Source organism: Mandrillus leucophaeus, unplaced genomic scaffold, assembly GCF_000951045.1.
Source record: "Mandrillus leucophaeus isolate KB7577 unplaced genomic scaffold, Mleu.le_1.0 Scaffold57, whole genome shotgun sequence".
Classification (NCBI taxonomy): Eukaryota; Metazoa; Chordata; class Mammalia; order Primates; family Cercopithecidae; genus Mandrillus; species Mandrillus leucophaeus.
This window is the reverse complement of record NW_012106141.1, coordinates 5,075,454-5,096,975: the sequence shown is the minus strand read 5'-3', so window position 1 is coordinate 5,096,975 and position 21,522 is coordinate 5,075,454. Positions and strand designations below refer to the sequence as shown.

The following is a 21,522-nucleotide window of genomic DNA, read 5'->3' as shown; positions in this document are numbered from 1 at the left end:
TAAGAAAGACATGTGAAGGACTGTTTGCCCTGAAAACAAATATTCTCACTTATCTCTTGGCATCTTGTGAATCTGACAGGCATTAACCAGTTTCCCATGGCCCAGCCAATGCCTGGCACTGCTAAGTCTGTTTTCTAGGCTTGTCAGGTTAAACAGTTAAGCACCAGGTATAAGCCCTACTACCCTTAGCACAAGTGCCTAAGCTCTAGAGTGCCAATATTACTAATACTAATGCATATTAAATAAAGAAATGAAAAGAGATAGTCTTTGCTGAATCAAAACCCTACTTCTTGTCTCTTACAGATTGTTAGAAGATACAGTGACTTTGATTTGCTTAACAACAGCTTACAGGTAAATGTTTTGACATTCTAATTACACACATTGATTACTTGGGGTGTCTAAAAAACTGGTGGAGTCCAGGCGCAGTGGCTCACGCCTATAATCCCAGCAGTTGGGGAGGCTGAGGCGGGTGGATCACCTGAGGTCAGGAGTTCAAGACCACCTGACCAACATGGAGAAACCCCGTCTCTACTAAAAATACAAAATTAGCCAGGCGTGGTGGTGCATGCCTGCAATCTCAGCTACTTGGGAGGCTGAGGCAGGAGAATCACTTGAACCTGAGAGGCAGAGGTTGTGGTGAGCCGAGATCACGCCATTGCACTCCAGCCTGGGCAGTAAGAGTGAAACTCCATCTCAAAAAAAAAGCTGGTTGGAAATGGCAATATCAGAAACAAGAAATTAGCACATTTCCCTGTCAAAGAAAATAAATTCATACTTTACTCAGATGATGTGTGGCTCTAAAAATAAACTTTTGGGAATCAACATGTGATTTATAATTAATAGTCACCTTGCAACCAAGTACTATTGTGCCAGACTGTATCCTTACCACAGTCATAGGAGGCTGATGTAATATCTTCTTTTAAAAGATGAGGAATGATTACGTGGATTGCTAGCATTATTCGCTTAGGTGGAGCTGGGACTCTGACTCTCTTCATTGAACTAGGCTACATAGTCAGCTCTGCAGATCAACATGCAGCAGTAACTGGGAGACTCAACCTTTTCCTGTTTAACTTTTTCTCCTAAATACGTAGTTAGAAATCTCTTTGTTTTAAATGTTCCTAACTTGAGGGCCATAATGGGAAGAAGCATGAGCTGCAAGGTCTTCATCTAGAGACACACCCAGTGTTGTAATGGTTGAAGGGTCCAAGAGGGGCTTTAGCACCTTAGGAAGTCCTGCCAGTAGCAGCTGTGTCTTCATCTGGCAGGCTGGACTTCAAGTGCCTTGGATTACTGAAGACTGTTGTGCTCTTGTGTGTCATACCTCAGGTTTGATTGGTAACATAAAATGCTTTAACCCTGAGGAAGAGTGCTTGGCTTATGATGTAAAGGACTCAGCCTGGAGGGAAAGGACTGCTCCCGTCATTGGTGAGCTAGCCATCATCGCTCATTCTGAATGACCTCAGATCTTGCCCACAAAGGTCAGGAGGACTGTGCACTAGGAGGAAGCATAATACTTCTTTTCCTTCAGAAGGCCATGTTTTGTTGGTCAGACTTCAGAAAATAAGCATTTGGGCCAGATGTGGCGGCTCACTCCTATAATCCCAGCACTTTGGGAGGCTAAGGCGGGTGGATCACCTGAGGTCAGGAGTTTGAGACCAGCCTGGCCAACATGGTGAAACCCCATCTCTACTAAAAATACAAAAATTAGCTGGGTGCGGTGATGGGTGCCTGTAATCCCAGCTACTCAGGGAGCTGAGGCAGGAGAACTGCTTGAACCCGGGAAGGGGAGGTTGCAGTAAGCCGAGATTGCGCCATGTTGCGCTGCATCCTGGGCGATAGAGCAAGACTCTGTCTCAAAAAAACAAACAAAAAAGGAAATAAGCATTTGTAAAGCCCAAACTTTAACATTATTTATAATGCTGCTGAAAGCGTGAATGCCTTATTTTCCTTTGAAGGAAGTGGCCTGAGTATCTGCAGACGTTTATGTAATTGCCATACTTGTCATGCATTTGACACATATTGTCTTTTTGTGTTTTAATTTTAGTATGACCCATTTGAGTCTTCAGATAGAATATTGGCAGAGATCAAATTTTCATTGATGGGTTTAATTGGTTTTATTTATGGATTTTAATAGGATCTTCTTTGCACTCAGACAAGAGCTGGGCCTATAATGGCATTGTAGATAAGACATCAATGTTCAGTTTATTCCAGCAGTGGATTTTCTCCTCAAACTCTCCTATCCCCAGTGCAGCGGCCCATGTGACATTTCCGCAGTGGTGTAAGCATTTGGGAATTAACAGTGGGCCTACGAACTGTTTCTGCCTTTATGCTCAAGCGAACCTTTGCTTGTGCATAAAGGGGGAGTGATCTTTGTACAATGTCATTCAGCCAGGCTAAGTAAGAATTATGGGAGAAATATTTTTGAAATTGAAATTGCCTAGACTTAGCCTCTAAGAACAGAGGGTAGGGAGGAGAGTTTTATCTCTCGTTTACTCATACTTTGGGGTGATAAAGTTTCTCCATGACTCTTCACTTAATGGCCTTTTTAATATAGTGAATTTTATTTTTGCTTCAGTGTAATTTTACCTTTCAAAATGGGTACTTTCAATGTGCATCTTATTTCAAATGCAAATATCCCCATGTATTGATGTTGGCTTGTGTTGGGCAGAATATGGCCAGACATCATTTCAGTGGGAGGTTTTTCTGGATTCAAATAAACAAACAGAAGAAAGCACACACAGCTTTTTGGCAATGAAGTAATTTAAAACAATATCCAAAAACAGACCAAAAAGACTCTAAAACCTCAGAATAAAACTGTGACCATGATTTTCAGTGTCCAATTACCCTTTTGACAGATAAACGAGTTCCTGCTAAAGAAAAAGAAATATAATACACGTATGCAGAGTTGTCTGAGTCCAATAGGAACATGTCTAAGTGAAAAAAAGCATAATGCAAAATTATACATGCCATATAATATAATTACATGAAATGTTTGGAAAATAGGATTGCAAGTAAATATGCCAAAACGTTAATGGTGATCCCCAGGTGGTGGAATTATAGGTTATGTTGTTTTCTGTTTATTTTTGTTTGTTTTTTTCTTTAATGTTCTGTACTTTCCAAGTTCTCCACAAACAAGCACATGTAGGCTATGTAAGCGGAAAAACAGAAAAAAAGCTGCATTTTCTTTTCTTTTCTTTTTTTTTTTTTTTGAGACAGAGTCTCACTGTGTCGCCCAGTCTGGAGTGCAGTGTCTCCACCTCCTGGGTTCACCTCATTCTCCTGCCTCAGCCTTCCAAGTAGCTGGGACAATAGGAGCCCACCACCGTGCCCGGCTAATTTTTTGTATTTTTAGTAGAGACGGAGTTTCACAGTGTTAGCCAGGATGGTCTCGATCTCCTGGCCTCGTGATCTGCCCGCCTCGGCCTCCCAAAGTGCTGGGATTACAGGTGTGAGTCACCGCGCCCGGCAAAAGCTATATTTTCTAAACTTTCTTTTTTTTTTTTTGAGACAGAGTCTCGCCTTGTCACCCAAACCCGAGGGCAATGGTGTGATCTTGGCTCACTGCAATCTCTGCCTCTTGGGTTCAAGTGATTTCTCCTGCCATAGACTCCCAAGTAGCTGAGATTACAGGCATGTGCCACCATGCCCAGCTAATTTTTGTATTTTTAGTAGAGACGGGGTTTCACTATGTTGGCCAGGCTGACAGACTTTTTATAGTGAGCATATTTTGTGGAAACAATGAAGAAAAATCACCACCTTATTTTAAATGCAACATCAAATTAGCAGCCATCTAGGGAGACAGCATACAACCAAGAGAAAGAAGCAGCAGGCTGTTGAAATGTTGGGAACTGGGCAGAGAGAAAGAACTCAGTCTCTGTTCCTTAGACTTAAGGAACCCAGGCCCCTTACAGCGTTGAGACCTTGAGTCCATCATTTCTTCTGTTGGGTTTCACTTTCGCCGCTGAAATAAAGGGGTTGAACTAGATGACTTCTGAGGTCTCTTATAGCACAAATGTTTTGTAATTAGAATTTTACTGCCCACTGTTGACCCTGGAGAGACTTTACTGTACTCCAGGGGATAGCAGGGTGTTGAGACAAATTGAGGGTCTGTTGAAAGCTTAGAACTCCCTAGGATACTGACTGGAATATGGTTGAAGGCAATTTGCAGATTATTAAGATCTGATGTTGGAAGTAAGGAGCAATGAACAGATTGAGGTTGAAAGTTTTTTGCTGGGCGCGGTGGCTCATGCCTGTAATCCCAGCACTTTGGGAGGCCGAGGCGGGTGGATCACGAGGTCAGGAGATCGAGACCATCCTGGCTAACACGGTGAAACCTCATCTTTACTAAAAATACAAAAAATTATTAGGATGTGGTGGCGGGCGCCTGTAGTCCCAGCTACTTGGGAGGCTGAGGCAGGAGAATGGTGTGAACCTGGGAGGCGGAGCTTGCAGTGAACTGAGATTGCACACTGCACTCCAGCCTGGGCGACAGAGTGAGACTCTATCTCAAAAAAAAAAAAATTAAGTTTTTCCTCCAGGTAAAAGCTAATTTTCTTGAAACTGTAATATAGTTTGTCATATAATTTTGGACTCTAAATCCCAATTTGGGAATCATTTCCCGCTTTCCATTTTCTTTCTTTCTTCTTCTTCTTCTTTTTTTTTTTTTTAAGACAGTGTCACTCTGTTGCCCAGGCTGGAATGCAGTGAGCTGAGATCATGATCACTGCAACCTCCACCTCCCGGGTTCAAGCGATTCTCCTGCCTCAGCCTCCCAAATTGCTGGAATTACAGGCACCCACCATTGTGCCTGGCTAATTTTTTTTGTATCTTCAGTAGAGATGGGGGTTTCATCATGTTGGCCAGATTGGTCTCGAACTCCTGACCTCAGGTGATCCACCCACCTCGGCCTCCCAAAATGCTGGGACTATAGTTGTGAGCCACGGCGCCTGGCCTCCCCTTTCCATTTTCACTCGCAGTTGTGCATGGAACTCGGGACTCCTCTGCTGGCTGTCTTGTTCTCTTTTCCTTCTGTAAGGAACTCAAGAAGGGAATCCATAGGGCATGTTAAAGAGGAAGGTAGTGAAAGTGAGATGATGAGGCATCCTGGCTTGAAGTCATCAGTGTGGAGGTGTCTAGGAAATCAGTGGCTTAGAGACTTTGTTATTCCGTGTGTAGTATTTTTTTCCCTCCCTTCTAATTAACCATTGGAGTTCTAAATTTTCTATTCTGTAGTTGGTAAGCAGTGTAGGAATTCTAGGAGAAAGCTGAAAGAGAAAGTGTCTCTTGAATAATCTTTTTTAAGAGACGGGGTTTTAAAATAACATACATGTTGCATAGTTTGAGTACCTTTAGGAATTTTTTTTTTTTGTGAGATCTTAAACTTAGGGCAGGAAAACCACCTCCGGTCTGTCTGACATAGCAGGGACATTATAATTGCAGCTGTTGGCAAAAGAGCTCTTTGTTTCACCTGACGGTTTGAAAGAACTGATGGGATGTTTGGGCAGAGTAATACATTTTTAAAAGTGAAATGAAACTTGACAAAATAGATTGGTTGAAGCTTGGAAGCCACGAAATTCAAAACAGATACTTTATGAAATTCATTCTTACATCCCCACAATGAAAGAAAAGGAGCCAGAATATTGGGATTTGAATCCAATGATGTCACATGTGACTCCTTTCTGAGTGACGTGGATTCAGCTGGGGCTGCTGCTATGTGGTAGTGCAGGCAAATCTGTCGATACTGGGTAATGGAATTTTTAAAATTCTTGCTCCATATACAATCAGTTTGACAAACAAAAGCAATTTTCTTTCTTTAATTGAAAAAATGTAGTCAATGCACACTGTAAACATTTCACAGTAGAGAAATAAAAATTAATGAACCAACCCACTTCTAGAAATGGTTATTGTTAAGCAGTTGGTGTGAGTCCTCCAGACATTTTTCTTTTGTGCCTGTGTAACCATATCCTGGGCTAAAACAGCAGGTTCTCAGATGACACTGTTTTGTTCAACATTGTTTGGTTGTAGTGTTGGTGAGAAAAAAATAAATCTATCCACGACCAAGGCCACTGTCTGAATGGAGTTTGCACGTTCTCTCCATGTCTATGTGGATTTTCTCTGGGTACTCCAGTTTCTTCCCACATCCCAAAGACGTACAGGTTAGGTGAACCGGCTTGTCTGCATAGTCCCCATGTGAGTGTGGGTGTGTGTGAGTGCACCCTGACATGGGATGGACTCCGGCTACCTGAGACCCTAAACTGGAAACATGGTGTAAATAATTATCTTGTTAAGTTGGCAAAATCTCACCAATGCTAAGCATCATAATTGCCTTAAGTAATTTTCCATTTCTTCTGGATTCATTAATGAATTACATTTTAATATCTACATAATTGCTTTAAGTAATGAATGTTAAGTGCAAAAATTCACCAAGTTAACAACAGCTACCCTCCAAAACAATAATTATTATCTTGTTTTTATTAATCTTTCTTAAATTATATATAGGTTATATTTATTTCAGTGTTTAATATTAGACATGTTTTAGGTCTTTGGAAGTTTGCTGATGTTTTTGTGACCAGAAATATGCTGTAGGAAGTTAATTCTTGTTTGTATAAATTAGCCTGGCTGGGTGTGGTGGCTCATGCCTATAATCCCAGCACTTTGGGAGGCTGAGGCGGGTGGATCATTTGAGATCAGGAGTTTGAGACCAGCCTGCCCAACATGGTAAAACCCCATCGCTACTAAAAATACAAAAATTAGCTGGGTTTGGTGGCGGGCACCTGTAATCCCAGTTACTCGGGAGGCTGAGGCAGGAGAATTGCTTGAACCCAGGAGGCGGATGTTGCAGTGAGCCGAGATTGTGCCATTGCACTCCAGCATGGGTGACAAGAGTGAAACTCTGTCTCAAAAAATAAAATAAAATAAATAAAATTAATTAATTAGCCTATGGTAAAATTAGTCTTGTTATTCATTTTGCTTAAAGTCCCAGTCTGTAAGAACCTATAGACAACATTAAGTGATAACTTAGCTTACATACACATAAATGAGATGATATTCTGCAACTTCATAAAATAGTTTCAGGAAAGATACATCGGTTGTGTTTTAGGTAATATATTACCCTTTATTTATTTATTATTTATTTATTTATTTTTTTTTTGAGACAGAGTCTCACTCCATTACCCAGGCTGGAGTGCGGTGGCGCCATCATGGCTCACTGCAGCCTCTGCCTCCTGGGTTCAAGCAATTCTTGTGCCTCAGCCTCCTGAGGAGCTGCTGAAATTACAGTCGTGCACCACCATACCTGACTAGTTTTTGTATTTTTAGTAGAGATGGGGTTTTGCTATGTTGGCTGGTATCTAACTCCTGACCCCAGGTAATCCACTCGCCTCGGCCTCCCAAAGTGCTGGGATTACAGGCATGAGCCACTGTGCCCAGCCTACCCTTCCTTTAATTCTTTATGCCCTTGAACCAAAAAAGAAAGTGATTGGCTTGGATGTGCAATAGCTAGGTTGTGTACTTTCTTCATACGTATGCATTTTATTCAGCTAAAGAAAAAACCACTATTAGATAAAGCCTAACTGTATAAATGAGGCAGATGACGTGAAATTTGATTATCTTATTTCTGAATGAATTATGCTGTGATAGAAAATTTACTCTGTGTATGCTCTGATATATTTTCATAATTATGTTTGAGAAATTGGCAATTTAGAATTATCCGCCAACCGTTTCATCTTCTCCAGTGTCAAGTTCAAGGTCTTCATTTGGCTGCATCAATGTTGTTTGAAAAATACAGAATGGAACAATCTCAGTTAGGTTTGCCCAATTTAATGGTTTAGGTTATATCCTTTTCTGAATTCAAGATGCCCTTCTCTTTAGACCTTACCCTCCATCAATACACATGCCACTGGACTGCTCTAATATAAGCACAAGTCTAGAATAGCACTACTCTTTGAAAGTGACTTTGCTCATTAAATTAAAATGCCTATCTCATGCTTTACTTTTTATGTTTAAAAAATAAACTCACAGTCCCAGCTACTTGAGAGGCAGGCTGAGGTGGGAGGATTACTTGTAACCAGGAGTTCAAGTACATAGTGAGACCCTATCTCTCTCTAAAGAAAAAAAAAGAAAAGAAAGAAAAGACTAAACATTTTAAATAATGTGGGAAATGATAGTAGATTGAGTACCTGTATTTACTTTTTCTCCCTCCCCAAACCAGTCTAGAATAACAGTGGATTGTTTATATATACAAACACACCCTTTCAAGGACAAACAGAACAGGAGAAGAAAAAACACAGTAAAACACTTTAAGCTGAAAATCCAGTGGGTGAGAGCTAACTGATTAAGCAGATGTAGGAAGGCAGAATTCAGAGATGGGAAGCAGATAATCTCATTGGGTCTCAATTTACATCACAGAACCCCTGGAAGGTTCCGGTATTGGCAGTACCAGGTGCTGTCTCCAGAGTGGGGTGAAGGTCAAGCAGTTGCAAGCCTGTTTAAGAAGCAGTCAGATCCCCAAATCTCCCATGTCCATGAAAATTATTCCTGCCCTCCTCCCTCTAGCAAAAAGACATAAGTTTATTTTCTGGAGAGGGTCAAACAGTCTTTAGGCTGGGGAATGCAGGCATATTTGAAAACATGTACCTAATATACATGAAGACCCCACTCCCTCCCTAGCTTCCTTCTTCGTCTCAACTGCCAGAATTCTGGCAGTCAGGCTTCAGACTTTTCAGGCAGGAGATTAGAAGATTATTTTAGGGGAATCTGTCCAGCCTAAGAGGAAAGAGCTAAAGGTTTGTCCAGTAAAACAGCTGTGTAGGGTCATCTGGTAAAATAAAGCCCACAGTAGATAAACCCCAGGACACTCACCCAGAGGTTCCAGTCAACTTTTGATGCTCCACTCTTGAATATGGGCTGATAACCAAGGGTCACCAGACTCCTACAGGACTCATTTTTCTTTCTTATTTAAATGTTTTCATTGGATTTGGACTTCGTTTTTCTTACTTTTTTTTTTTTTTTTTGGCGATGGAGTTTCACTCTTGTTGCCCAGGCTGGAGTGCAGTGGTGTGATCTCGGCTCATCGCAACCTCTGCCTCCCGGGTTCAAGCGATTCTCCTGCCTCAGCCTCCCGAGTAGCTGGGATTACAGGCATGCACCACCACGCTCAGCTAATTTTTTGTATTTTTAGTAGAGACGGAGTTTCTCCATGTTGATCAGGCTGGTCTCAAACTCCCGACCTCGGGTGATCCGCCTGCCTCAGCCCCCCAGAGTGCTGGGATTACAGGCATGAGCCACCACACCCTGCCAGACTTCATTTTTTTAAGGATTATGTAGACATAACTAGTCTGATCAGATATTAGCTTATATATTTTGGTAGCTCTTTATTATTATTATTACTATTTGAGACAGAGTCTTGCTCTGTCACCCAGGCTGGAGTGCAGTGGTGCAATCTTGGCTCACTGCAGCCTCCACCTCCTGGGTTCAAGCGATTCTCCTGCCTCAGCCTCCTGAGTAGCTGGGATTACAGGCGCCCACTACCATGTTTGCCTGATTTTTGTATGTTTAGTAGAGATGGAGTTTCACCGTGTTGCCCAGGCTGGGTTTGAACTCCTGACCTCAGGTGATCCACCCACCTCAGCCTCCCATAGTGCTGGAGTTACAGGCGTGAGCCACTGCTCCTGGTAGCCCTTTATTTTTATACCTAAGAACTAGTTTACTTTTTCTCAATGTTCAATACTTACCTTTGGTAAAAATTTGCCACGTTCTTCCTCATCTGTTTCTGAAGCGTTAGAGTTTCACCTGCTTGGTGTAAGTTACTCTTTCATTGTCCTCCTGTGGATATGTTTTGTAGGACTCTCTGCTTTTTCTAAATTTCACTGCTCACATCCCACAACATTATCTTCCCATAATTCTGGCAAAAAGGAGACCTGGGATACCTCTGAAGTGTGGCCCTTAAATCCCAGTTCCTGTTCCTACCTGACTCCCACCAAGAAAGACTTTTAACACGAAGTGACCAAAACAAATAGGAAAAAAAAAGGAACGATCAGGAAGCAGAAGGTATGCAGTGAGAAGAATGCTTTAGACACTTGAGAAAGATTATCTTTTGTCTTCTCAGAGAGATAAGAAATGGTATTACATTCAGGGTGCTATTAAGGAAGAAAAAGAATAGAAAAGAGTACATACAAATAAAAAATAACAGTGGACAACTATTTAGAAGGGCTGAAAGATAAAAGAAATGCTCTTTAAAAAAAAGAAAAGCGAAATAGAAAAATTAGTTGGGCATGGTGGTGCACATATGTAGTCCCAGCTACAGGTGTGCACCACCTGTAGAGGCTGAGGTGATAGGATTGCTTGAGCTCGGGAGGTCGAGGCTATAGTGAGTGGTGACCATGCCACTGCACTCCGGCCTGGGTGACAGGATGAGAACCTGTCTCAAAAACAAAACAAAACAAAAAGAGAGCAGAAAATTAAAAAGATAAAATTACAGGAGCAGTCCAGGAAGTCCAACATTGAAAAAATAGGAGTTTCAGTAAAAGAAAGCAGAAGGCATGGAGGGGAAGAAATAATGATCTAACAATACAATAAAATGCCAAAGAACTTAAGGAGATTAGTTTTTAGTTTGAAGGGACTGAGTGCTCAGCATGAGGGATGAAAACAGACACATGAAAGTCACAAACTGAGGTCATAGAGAAGATCCTGAAAGCTTCTGGGAAAATAGCAACAAAAAATGGATCAAGAATCATTATGATTAGCTGTGTGTGGTGGCGTGCAGCTGTAGTCCCAGCTACTTGTAAGGCTGGGGTGACAGGATCTCTTGAGCTCAGGAATCCGAGGTGACAGTGGGCTGTGATCACGCCACCACACTCCAGCCTGGGTGCAAAGCAAGACCCTATCTCTTAAAAAAAAAAAAAAAAAAGGCATCAATATGCTTGAACCTTTAACAGCAGCACTATAAACTAGAAGACACCCAAATCTTTATTTACAATTCTGAAGAAAGGCTGGGCGCAGTGGCTCACGCCTGTAATCCCAATACTTTGAGAGGCCGAGGCAGGCAGATCACCTGATGTCAGGAGTTTGAGACCAGCCTGGCCAATATGGTAAAACCCCATCTCGACTAAAAATACAAAAATTAGCCGGGTGCGGTGGCACATGCCTATAATCCCAGCTGCTTGGAGGCTGAGGCAGGAGAACCGCTTGAACCCAGGAGGCAGAGACTGCACTCGAGCCTGGGCGACAGAGGGAGTCTCCGTCTCAAAGTAAGTAAGTAAGTAAATAAAAAAATAAAAATAAAACTCTGAAGAAAATGTATTCCCAACTTAAAATTCCACATCAACACTAGCTATAAATCAAGTATAAGGGAAGGATAAAGACATCCTTATATATGCAAAGTTTCAAAAAAATGTATCTCTTGTTCTCCTTTTTAAAGCCAACAGAGGGCTTGGCGCTGTGGCTCACGCCTGTAATCCCAGCACTTTGGGAGGCCGAGGCGGGCAGATCACGAGGTCAGGAGATTGAGACCATCCTGACTAACACAGTGAAACCCCATCTCTACTAAAGATACAAAAAAATTAGCCGGGCGTTATGGTGGGCGCCTGTAGTCCCAGCTACTTGGGAGGCTGAGGCAGGAGAATGGCGTGAACCCGGGAGGCAGAGTTTGCAGTGAGCCAAAATCGCGCCACTGTACTCCAGCCTGCGCGGTAGAGTGAGACTCCGACTCCAAAAAAAAAAAAAAAAGCCAACAGAGGGTACACTCTGCCAAAAACAAGGGAATTATGTACAAAAAACGAAGGTAGGGGATACAAAATGGGGTTTAGTACGACAAAGGCAAAAGCATCTCTAGGATGAGGATGAAAGGAGGTCCCGGGATGCCAGCTTTGCAGCAGTGTAGGGACCGCCAGTCCTGCTTGGAGCAGATTGTTGGACTCTGGAAGATACTCTTCAAAAGATAAAACTGACACAGCTGTGTATCTGAGTGTGTTGAAAGAAGGCTTGGATGGAGACTTTCAAGCTGAATAGAAAACCGAAAAAAGACTACACGTTGCTGTAAAGGAAAAGTAAGCGTGGCTCTAGCTCAGTTGTGAATATTATGTACTTAAGGTAAACATGAATATTGTACCAAATAAAATTATAATGATGTCAGGAGGATTAGGGACAGGATGTGTGAGATGAGGTCAGGATTGTGAAAGAGAACTTAATCCTCATCTTCCATAATGGGAAATCTACGATAATGCCTAAAAATGAAAACTCAAGCCATGACAGTATGAGCATTCCCCATTGTCAAAAGATCAGCTGAGAGACTTGAATGTGGCTGTCTTAGGGGAGCAGAGAATGGCTCTGTCACCTGGTAGCAAGAGTGAGGGGTGTCATGGGACTGACAGTTATAATTTAAGAAAGTGAGTTACTCTTGAAATTATGTTTTTATATAACTTTAGTAAAAATAAAAGCACATTAAAAAAATAAAGTTTTAAAATTACTATGCTTGGCCAGGTGTGGTGGCTCATACCTGTAATCCCAGCACTTTTGGAGGCCAAAGCTGGTGGATCACTTGAGGTCAAGAGTTTGAGATCAGCCTGGCCAACACAGTGAAACCCCATCTCTCCTAAAAATACAAAAATTATCTGGGCATGGTGTCGGATGCCTGTAGTCCCAGCTACTTAGGAGGCGGAGGCAGGAGAATCTCTTGAAGCCAGGAGGTGGAGGTTTCAGTGAGCCAAGACGGCACCACTGCACTCCAGCCTGGGCGACAGAGTGAGACTCCATCTCAAAAATAAAATAACTATGCTTAATACAGTATTTTATCAATTCTAAATGCAGTTTTTCACAATTTTTGTATCACTGAAATTAGGATGCATCTAAAATCTACATTGTCTTAGGTTTAATGAAATATGATAGGTCAAGATTTTTGTATTGATTCTTATTTGTGGATGACATGAGTGTAACTTTTTTTTTTTTTTTTTTTTTTTAAGATTGCAGGCTTAAGTCTGCCTCTTCCTCCCAAAAAATTGATTGGTAACATGGATCGTGAATTCATAGCTGAGAGGCAGAAAGGTCTTCAGAACTATCTCAACGTGATCACCACAAATCATATCTTGTCTAATTGTGAGCTGGTTAAGAAGTTTTTAGATCCAAACAACTATTCCGCAAACTACACTGGTAAGCAAAGGAATCTGTGAGCTGTGGTCACATGGCTAAAGAGGCATTGTCCCTTGCTGGAGATAACATGTGGGAGAAACGCTTTCTCAAAATGGGGATATGTATGTATCTGTTATAGTGTATTATGAATTTACTAAGATTTTCTTGATTGTAGTTTACTGTAGATGTGTAAGAAGAAAATAATTTACTTCCAAAATGTTTGTAAAGTCTGCACAGAAAAATATGGAAGATAAATTATTGTATGTGTGCTTATACTCTTGCCTTTGTTGTCTTCCCTGACAGAACAGAGAGTGAGTACTCTACAATAGGCCAGACGCGATGGCTCACACCTGTAATCCCAGCACTTTGAGAGGGCAAGGCAGGTGAATTGCGTGAGGTCAGGAGTTTGAGACCAGCCTGGCCAACATGGTGAAACCCTGTCTCTACTAAAAATAAAAAAATTAGCCAGGCATGGCGGCACATGCCTGTAATCCTAGCTACTCGGGAGGCTGAGGCAGGATAATCGCTTGAACCCGGGAGGCGGAGGTTGCAGTGAGCTGAGATAGTGCCACTGCACTCTAGCCTAGGCAACAGAGCAAGACTCCGTCTTAAAAATAATAATAATAATAATAATAAATCCACAGTAACGTGTACAGTAATTTTTTATATTACTTTTGACCTCTAATCAACACCTTGTACACACAATAATCTTAATTTGATTTGTATTTGGCTCTGTTTTTGTATTTACGATATGTTGTGTGTTTCTGTTTTTTCTGGGAATTTACTTTAAACACAGTCAGAAGGGTCCTTTCTGTGTCTTCCTGTTTGCTCCCTGAGACCCACTCAGTGCAAAGCATAGGAGGTCATTCTCTTTCAGATCTTTCCTGGATCAGGGCAGCCACTAAGGGACTGTGGTTGAAAGGGCTTCTCTTCCAGTACCGATTACACTCAAAGCTGGCATCAATAACCTAAGCCTGATGTCAGCAGAATGAGAAACTAAATATTTAATACATTCTGCTGTCACTTTGAAAAGAACAATAGAAACCGTTGTTTCACCTGATTTATTAAAGAGAAACCATGCTTTAGTGACTTCCTGAGTGGAACTATGGATATTGTTAATTTACTTGCTAAGAGAATACACCATATCAGATATTTGAGTCCTTAAAACATTGCTTTTGAAGTAATTAGAGAGAGGCACTTTTATTCCTATTTCACTTTTATTTATTTATTCATACCCATTCATTCACCAAAATATCCCTGTTTCAGAGAGGGAAACAGATGTCTACTTGGCAGGCACCAAGTTTTTCTCCACAGTAGAATCACCTGGGGAGCATTAAAAAAAATTTCTCATGCCCAGGCTGCGTGCATGCTGATTAAATCAGAGTCTCTGTGGGTGGAGCTTGTAGTCTGTGAAGCTTCCCAACTGATTCCAATATGGAGCCAAGTTTGAAAACCACAGCCCTTGAGGCTTGTGACTCCCAGTGTGGTTCTCTGACCAGCAGCATTGGCATCACTGGGGGCTTGTCGAAGGTGCAGAATTCAATCCTCATCCCAGACTTCCTGAATCAGGATCTGATTTTAACAAGGTCCCCAGGTGATTTGCATGCACATTAAACCATGAGAAGCCTTGCGCTAGGATGTACCTGCCATTTCCTAGCTGAAGTGCTGTGCAGGGCTAAGGAAAATGCCTTTCTAGAGTGTAACCAAGAGAAGAAAAGTTTATTTCAAACTCACACTTACTATAAGTTACCAAATGGAGCACTGAATTGTTACAAGGATTCCATTCTTGCCTCCACTTGTTTTTTTGTTCAGGGAAGAGAAAAGATAGCACAGATAGGACTGGGGATCTAGGGACAGCTTGAATTCTGTCAAAGTAGCATCTTTTGTGGCTTTCATTTCTCAATGTTTCACCTTGATTGCTCCCAAAATTGTCAGACAGCAGGCCATCTGGACTGACTTGTCAAATCAGCCCTAACCCAGGCCCACTCAGTGGTTTATCTCCCTCATTCCCTGCGAGTGCCTGCTAATGTTCTTCTGAGGGCAAGCATGAAGGTGTAGTGTATGTATAATGATGCCATTTGTTCAACAAATGTGATGTGTGCTGGGTGTTGGGGATGCAGGCACAAATAAATGTGTTCCTTGCTCTCAGGGAGCTGGCACCAGAAGTGCATTGAGTCCCATGGGGTCAGAACTAAAAGGGATCTTAGAGCAGATGTATCATGTCTAACCCTCTCTTTTCATAAATGAGTTCAACTAAGGCCCCAGAGAGGGAGGGCCCTAGCCAGGATTGCACATTTGTGTGACTTTAGTCTGGTCTGAGTGTTTAAGTTAAAATGCTTTGTGGCTCCTAGAAGGTTGTCTATTCTGACAGTTGTCGATTCTCTGCTTTTTTTCTATACCTGCCCCACATGCTGTTATTGTCTTTGATCTCCACTCCCCCTTCCCACCCCCAGGCCTCCAGCATGGTAGAGGATCAGGAGTCCAAAGCAGATGTGGGCAGGGGTATAAAAAGACCATCAGAAACTCCTGCCAGAACCTGTGCTGGCCGCTGTTCAGAGGGCATAATCCTGGAATGAAACAATAGGTGATGGATGCTGTTTTCAGAGAGACATTGGTTTATATCCCCCTTTGAATGAAATTTCAGAGTTTGTCTAGCCTCGAGGCTGACGCACCAGCCACCTCAGGAAAAGGAAACATAGGCCACCACCTCCATGCCAGCTTGACTGGACCATTCCTGAGATTCACAGCATGGCCCACGAAGCATCCCCTGCATGCCTCTCACCTTGTGGCACTTCTCTAAGCAGGGCCGCTTTCCCCTTGTTTGTTTTTTGAGCAAGGGTCTCACTCTGTTACCCAGGCTGGAGTGCAGTGGCGCTATCCCAGCTCTGTGCACCCATTACCTTCTGGGTTCAAGTGATCCTTGCACCCCAGCCTCCTGAGTAGCTGGGATTACAAGTGCACACCACCATGCCCAGCTAATTTTTAAATTGTTTGTAGAGAGGGGGTTTTGCTATGTTAACTAGGCTGGTCTCGAACTCTTAAGCTCAAACAATCTGCCCGCCTTGGCCTCCCAAAGTGCTGGGATTACAGGCATCAGCCACTGTGCCTGGCCCACTTTTCCCTTTTAATATGGATAATGTCTCCACCTCTTCTCATTTTCCACATGGTCTACAGTCACCACCCAGCTTCATTTCAGCAGGATTTGAGTTCTGTGTTCAAGTGGTGGCCAGAATCAGCAGAGCACTTTTCCTGGTCCTTGCTCTGACAGAGGGTGAGGGTGCCTTGTTAGAGGGGGACTGTGATGGCATTCTACTCCCAGAGGATGGTTAACCAGGAGCTCTCAGGACATTGGCAGCTTCCTCCTCTCTTACCTGGGTCCCCAGCCTGGGACTGCTGGGACTTTCTTTCTTTTCCAGGTTTTCTCCAGAAGAGCCAATCCTCAGAAAGGAAATGTAGGCCCTTGTTCTTCTGTGAGGGAGTTGTGAGGTGTTCATTTGAATTAGAAAGTCTAATTGACAGTCAGCTATTGTACAGGGAAAACAGGTATCTCCTGGTCATGAGATGTTTGTCTCACACATATATCTCCCTTACAATTTTTTTTTTTTTTTTTTGAGACAGAGTCTCACTCTGTTGGCCAGGCTGGAGTGCTGTGGCATGGTCTCAGTTCATTGCAACCTCAGCCTCCCAATTCAAGTGATTCTCCCGCCTCAGCCTCCCGAGTAGCTGGGATTACAGGCACTTGCTACGACACCCAGCTAATTTTTTGTATTTTTAGTAGAGATGGGGGTTTCACCATGTTGGCCAGGCTGGTCTCGAACTCCTGACCTTGTCATCCGCCCACCTCGGCCTCCCAAAGCGCTGGGGTTACAGGCATGAGCCACTGTGCCCAGCCTACAATATTCATCTTTTTAACAAGGTACTTCTATCATTTAAAAGCCTCACTGCACTGTAGCCATCTTCCCGCCTCAGTCCTCATACCCTCTTGGAGTAAGGGGGTTTTAATGTCCATGCAAAAGTCATTTGGACCAGAAATCAAGAGGCCTGTATCCTGGTCCCAGCTTTGTCATTAGCAGCATTTCCTCTCTGTGGGCCCACATCTTGACCTATAAAACAAGAGGCTGGGGAGCGGGGAATGGACCAGGGAGTGCTGAAGTTACCTTTTAGGCCTAAAGCCCCAGGAATCCCTTGAAAAGGTAGGACAGTAGTGGACTCAGGATATAAAAAGGGAGAGAGCGGGGAAAGAGGACTATATTTAGAACAACAGCGGGGTATTTGGTGAGGTTGCAGGCCTCTCTGCAGTGCAACCTGCTATAGTGGACTAGGAGTCTGAACCCCAGCTCCAGTCCTAGAGGAGTCAGTGTTTGTTCCCTGCTCACAATGGGGGCGCCTGGTAGAACTGAGCTCTGTGGGAAGCACAGGATGGACTTGAAGGCTGTGTTCTGCATTTCCTGTCTCCAGTTTGTTTATCAGCACTTTCTGAGCATGCAGTTTTTCCACATGTGTCAGTCAGTTCCTGTGTCAGAACTAGAGGGCAGATGCCTTCCTTCTCATGGATTTCATGTTCTAATGGGAGAGAGTTTCCACATCTGCTGAACATGATTGAACCCTTGGTTCCTGCTTCATCAGATACTTACTGAGTATCTACTGTGTGCCAGGTGCTATGTATACAGCAAGGAGGAAAGAATAATTCCCCCACTTCCTACTGCATGACAGTTACACCGGGAGATTGACAGGTGATGGCTGTGGCAGAGTAAATGTTAGGGAGCACCTTGGGAAAGGGGGTGGGGGCACGGATGATCCACACCTAAAGATGAAGGAAGGCTTCCCAGAAGAGGTCATTCCTACACTGAGACTTGAGGGGTGAGTAGAAGGTACCCTGGCTGAGAGGCAGTGGCCAGTGCTCTGGGCAGAGCAGCTTGAGAAGATATATCCTGGCTTTACCCAGATATACCCTTCCAACCACAGCATACAGTCTAGGTGGAATAGAGTGGTCCTAATAGAGGACATTCACAGGGTAACCCCGTAAGAGAGGGACACATAGAGCACTGGAAGTGTACAGAGGAAAGAAAGAGGGAGGGAGAGAGAGAGTCCTGGCTAATGGAGCAGAACATCTGGGCTAAGTCTGGGCCAGATGGAAAATGCTGAGGGAATGGGGACAGGCCAGTGTTTAGGGGCCATGGTAGGCAAATCTCAGTGTGTAGAGAGATCCCACACACTGTGGGAGATAAAGCCAGAAAGGTAGGTTAAAGCCAGAGGTTGGTTGAACACTAGGTTTATAAGTTTGGTCTTGATTTGGCAAGGAAGTGGGGAACCAGTAAAGGCTTCTAAGCAAAGGAGTAGATGTTTAGGATTGAAGTGTGTTGCCCGAGTCTGGGGAAGGAGGGGATTATTATTCGGCACATGATAGTCATGCGGTTTATTTGACAGTAAATCACAGTTCAGTGGGAAGAAATTGTCCTTTCTCCAATTCCCTAACCCCTAAGTGAAAAAGGCTATTTCACAGTCCTCAGTTTATCAGTAAGAAATCCAGTGTGTTCCATCTGTTCACAGCTATTTCCCCTATTCCTAAAACAATGTATAGCACATAGTAGCGTACAGTAGATATTGCTGAATAATGATTTTGTGGGGAATTCCGTGTCACTGTCAGTCTTTTAGAATGACATTATACACATTAGAGAATTATTTTTCATGCTCCTTCTCAAAGTTGATGTGAATGATTTTCACTTAATTTCCTTTTAAGTTTCTTTATGTTCGAGTTACTTTGGAAATACTAAAAACACTTTATATTAACATGAATTATAGAAGAGGTACAAAGTCCCAGTGTTGATAATGAAAGTCTGTGTGTTTCTGCTGCATCCAGATCTTCCAGATGGTTTGTCACACTGGGGTAGTTAGAACAAATGTGAATGGAGCCAGTTTTGTATTTGGTCATCACATGTTTTCTTCTGAGTTGATGCTATTGACACTTTACATATTGAGTCAGTAAACAAATAGCTAGTAAATTGTTTTTTTCCCTGATCTCTTAACTCAAAATGTACTATAAAACATATCCAAATGATATTGTTTGCCAAGCTCTTGACATGTGAATTCCAAACAAGGTCATTTTGACATATGGAGAGCATTTCTACTGAATCCCTCATGCCTCACCAGTCTGCCTGGAATGTAATTAATGCTAGGCAGAAGTGAAATTCCACAGTGCATTTGGAGGATTGCTGTTTGCTTTCAAGGATCTGGAGTGGCTTCATTTACTCACTGCAATGAGGGGAAATGGCAAATTACAGATGTTGCTTTTTACAGGAAGTGTAAATTTTGATAATTTCTTAATGCAGTGAATTTTAAAGAACTTCCTTTCTCATTGTCTTCTTAAAAGGGGGAAACATTTTCATGATAAATGAACACAAAAAGAGGATGGATTTTTTTTCCCCCAGTAAACAGGCACTCGGTGACTTTCCACAATAGAACCATGTTGTTGCTCTACACTGGCTTTTGTTTCTAGTATATATTTAAGGCTAATCACTTTTTTGTTGATGAAAGCTGTAATTCCAGATGGGATAAATAGTACTTGGAGCAACATTAAATACTGTTCTCAGCTGACTTTAGAACATGTTTTGAGTTTTGGGCTTGGGCTGTGGTCTGGTGCATATATTGAATTCTTGGCTTAGACCAGCTAGATTACATATCTTAGATTTTCCAGTTTTGAAAAATATACATTTTCACAGTAATAATTTTTAAAATAAACTTTACATTTTAGAATAATTTTAGATTTACATAGAAATTGCAGTGGGCTGGTGCAGTGATTCATGCTTGTATTCCCAGTACTTTGGGAGGTCGAGATGGGTGGCTTTCGTGAGCCAAGAGTTTGAGACCGGCCTGGGTGAGATGGCAAATACCTTGTCACTAAAAAACAAAACAAAAAAAACCCACACACCAGAAATTAGCCAGGCCTCGGGCAGGCGTGGTGGCTTACACCCGTAATCCCAGCACTTTGAGAGGCTGAGGTGGGCGATCACCTGAGATCAGGAGTTCGAGACCAGCCTGACCAACATGGAGAAACCCGCATCTCTACTAAAAATACAAAATTAGCCGGGCATGGTGGCGCGTGCCTATAATCTTAACTACTCGGGAGGCTGAGGCAGGAGAATTGCTTGAACCCAGGAGGTGGAGGTTGCAGTGAGCCGAGATCTCACCATTGCACTCCAGCCTGGGCAACAAGAGTGAAACTCTGCCTCAAAAAAAGAAAAAAAACAAACAATTTAGCCAGGCGTGATGGCCCATGCTTGTAGTCCCAGCTATTCGGGAGGCTGAGGTGGGAGGATCACTTGAGCCCAGGAGGTTAAGGTTGCAGTGAGCCGTGACTGTGCCACTGTGTTCCAGCCTGGGCAACAGAGTGAGACCCTATCTCAAAAAACAAACAGAACTAAACAAAAGAAGTTGCAGTGATAGTACAGAAAATTGCCATATACTTCTCATCCAGTTTCTCCTAATGTTAATATTCTATACAACCATGGCACATTTATCAAAACTAGAAGTGAATATTAGTAATGTTACTATTAACTATGGGCTTTATTCAGATTTTACCAGTTTTTCTGCTAATGTACTTTTTCTATTCCAGGGTCCAATCTAGAATCCCACATTGCATTTAGTTGGTGTTTATTTTATTTATTTATTGGTAATTACGTTTTTTAAAAAGGTTATAGACTATAAGGATTTCATTTACAGGAATAACATCTTCAGCATATGGCCCTTTCCTGATATGTCTGACTAATGGGTTTCTAAAATGTCTTTGCAGAGATTGCCTTACAACAGGTTTCCATGTTCTTCCGATCAGAACCAAAGTGGGAGGTGGTGGAACCTTTGAAAGACATAGGTGAGACATTGGCACGCTCATTCTGTTAAAAAGACAGATCACAGAACTGGATCCTTAGTCATGCTTTCTGATACGTATCCCAAGAACATGCTTAAATGCAGGTGACTTCTTTTTCTTTTTGCATCCCAACTGCTTGAGGATACAGCTGTTAACCTTTAATACTTAATGAACCTTGGTTAAAGCCTCATCAAAGGATTTGGATGGTAATAACTTTCAGAAACACCATTCCTTCTTCATCTATTTTTTTCACTAAATCTAAACTGAAGTGCTATTTTCCTGCCATTTCCGTGAAAATTTTCTTCATTTACCGTTTAAGTATAGCCTTTGCTATGTCAATGTTATTAAATGGTTCTTTTACTTGTGCCTATGTAACTGCGAATAATATTGCCAAACTTAATTTTTCTTGATTACTTAGTGAAACATATCAATTGTTGCAAAAATTGTGCAGCTCTAAGCACGTTTTTGCTTTTATGGCAGGTTGGAGAATAAGGAAGAAATATTTCTTGATGAAGATTAAAAATCAGCCAAAGGAA

At 42.4% G+C, this 21,522-nt stretch overlaps 1 protein-coding gene across 1 annotated transcript in view; it reads left to right on the top strand.

The window, feature by feature from the left end:
* PXK (PX domain containing serine/threonine kinase) overlaps window positions 1-21,522 on the top strand; it is a 110,128-nt gene that overhangs the window by 46,542 nt on the left and 42,064 nt on the right. The window contains exons 3-6 of the mRNA XM_011998426.1: window positions 304-351; window positions 12,957-13,143; window positions 20,912-20,989; window positions 21,467-21,522. Coding sequence (XP_011853816.1) covers window positions 13,005-13,143; window positions 20,912-20,989; window positions 21,467-21,522 — 273 coding nt within the window. The 5' untranslated portion in view covers window positions 304-351; window positions 12,957-13,004. The remainder of the gene's footprint in view (window positions 1-303; window positions 352-12,956; window positions 13,144-20,911; window positions 20,990-21,466) is intronic.